The 1,904-nt window shown below is 39.5% G+C and overlaps 1 protein-coding gene across 1 annotated transcript in view; it reads left to right on the forward strand.

Moving 5' to 3' along the window:
• LOC103156237 (galactose-specific lectin nattectin-like) overlaps nt 1-1,904 on the forward strand; it is a 43,162-nt gene that overhangs the window by 7,850 nt on the left and 33,408 nt on the right. The window contains exons 4-5 of the mRNA XM_016664150.1: nt 1,486-1,580; nt 1,756-1,890. Coding sequence (XP_016519636.1) covers nt 1,486-1,580; nt 1,756-1,890 — 230 coding nt within the window. The remainder of the gene's footprint in view (nt 1-1,485; nt 1,581-1,755; nt 1,891-1,904) is intronic.

Below are 1,904 nucleotides of genomic sequence, written 5' to 3' on the forward strand. Positions count from 1 at the left end.
GCCTTCAGGATGGCCGACTGCTCTTGTCCTCTGCCACGGAGCCCTTCTGGCATGACAGATCCCACTTCTGACACCAAGAATGTGGTGGAAATTCCTTATCCAACAGGTAGAGAAACTACTCAAGGACTGAGAAAGTTGCAACTTTGTCTTTGAAGTGTTTTATTTGAAGGCAGTCAGTTTAAAGACTGAATCCAACAGAGCCAGGGAAAGCAGAGCGACATCTCACAGATACGTCCTTTTTTTAATCCACGTCTGTTATCAGAGAGCACATTCCATACAAGAACACTGTTCTGGACAGAGAAGCAGAAGTGGCAACATCAGCCGGTTTGGTCCGGTTCTAATCAGTTCTTGTGGTACGTAACTCTTCACGCCACCAGGAAAACGTCCTTGGCCGAATCCTGGAAGATTCTGCAACAACTTGAACACGTTGTAAAAAAGTGACAAAACGAGAACAGACAGTGACTTACTCAAAAATGTCCACTTCTCAGACAAACAAAGTGAAGGTATATAAAGTCTGTGTTTCCATCTCTGAGACATCCTGTGACCAGAAACTGCTGCTGGAACAGACTCTTCAACTAATCATCAAAACAAGGTAACATTCAAAGTCCTGCTGCTCATCATGATGTTTTATGTCTTGGTTGAGTTGATTTGTTCACTAATTATGAACGTTCCTAACGACTCTTTCCACAGATGGCTGCTGGTCTCGTCTTCACTCTGCTTCTTGGTCTGAGCTTTGGACTCTGGGATGGAGCTGATGTAAGTAAGGACTTAAAACAATGATTGGTACGTCCCTGTTGTGAGCTTTGGCTGACTGACGCAGATCGGATGGAGCAATCTGAGCCATTATTTGGTTGAACTTCAATGAAGAAACTTTGTTTTGTTCTGAAACTTTGGGTTTTTCCATCAACAGGCGGTTCAACTGACAGGTGCGTGCTTCTTTTATTGTTGGAGTTTCTAACACCTAAAAGACAACAATGTAAGAAACTTTTGCATAGATCAGCTTTATCTGGTCGTCCTTTCAGCACAAGTACAGGACTTAATTTCTGTATAAAGTAAGTTAATAAATTGTTTAGTCAGTACATATTGCACAGAAACATCCCATCCTACAAGGCAGATAGGTCACAGTAGTTTTTACAGACGGCAGCTAGAAACACTAAGAAGGCAAATTACTGTCTGAATAAAATAACTGAATCAGAACCAATAAATGTCATTTCAGAGGTTTTTCATGTGAATATATTTTCTAATAACTGTCATCTAATAAAACCTTTGGCAGACGAGCAGTATTTTTAGTTATTGATTGAATTCATAATTATTGGCTGACATAATTCCCATTTTTATAACCTGTTATTTGGATTAATTTCTCATATTTTCAAATGTATTTTTCCCATAATGTTTGATGCAGCTGAACCTCTGGACTGTGTTTGGTGATAAAATGATGCTGATTATTGGATGGATGTATTTACCTTCTCTCTTCATATTTCCCAGTTGCCAACTGTGATAAGTGCACCCCTGGTTGGACTTGGTACGACGGTCAATGTTTCCTGTTTATGAAAGTTAAAAAGTCCTGGTCTGAAGCAGAGGTACAGCAGATTTCCTACATTCAAAGGAAATGTAAATTTATTGATGACACAATAAAATTCACCAACAACAAGGTTACAGAAACTGATTTAAACAAAAAGAACCATAATTTCTAAATTCAGCTGCACCAACTGTCTCACTGCAGAGGGAAGTTTAAACCACTGTTGTTTTTTTCAGAAATTTTGCCTCTCATTGGATGGACATCTGGCCTCAATACGCAGTACAAATGAGTACAACTTCATCAGACAGCTTGTCTATGAAGCAACTGGAAAACACACACAAACTTGGGTTGGAGGTCATGATTCACCAGAGGTGAGCTTTTAAAA

Source organism: Poecilia formosa, unplaced genomic scaffold (genome assembly GCF_000485575.1).
Source record: "Poecilia formosa unplaced genomic scaffold, Poecilia_formosa-5.1.2 Scaffold471, whole genome shotgun sequence".
In the NCBI taxonomy this organism is placed as follows: Eukaryota; Metazoa; Chordata; class Actinopteri; order Cyprinodontiformes; family Poeciliidae; genus Poecilia; species Poecilia formosa.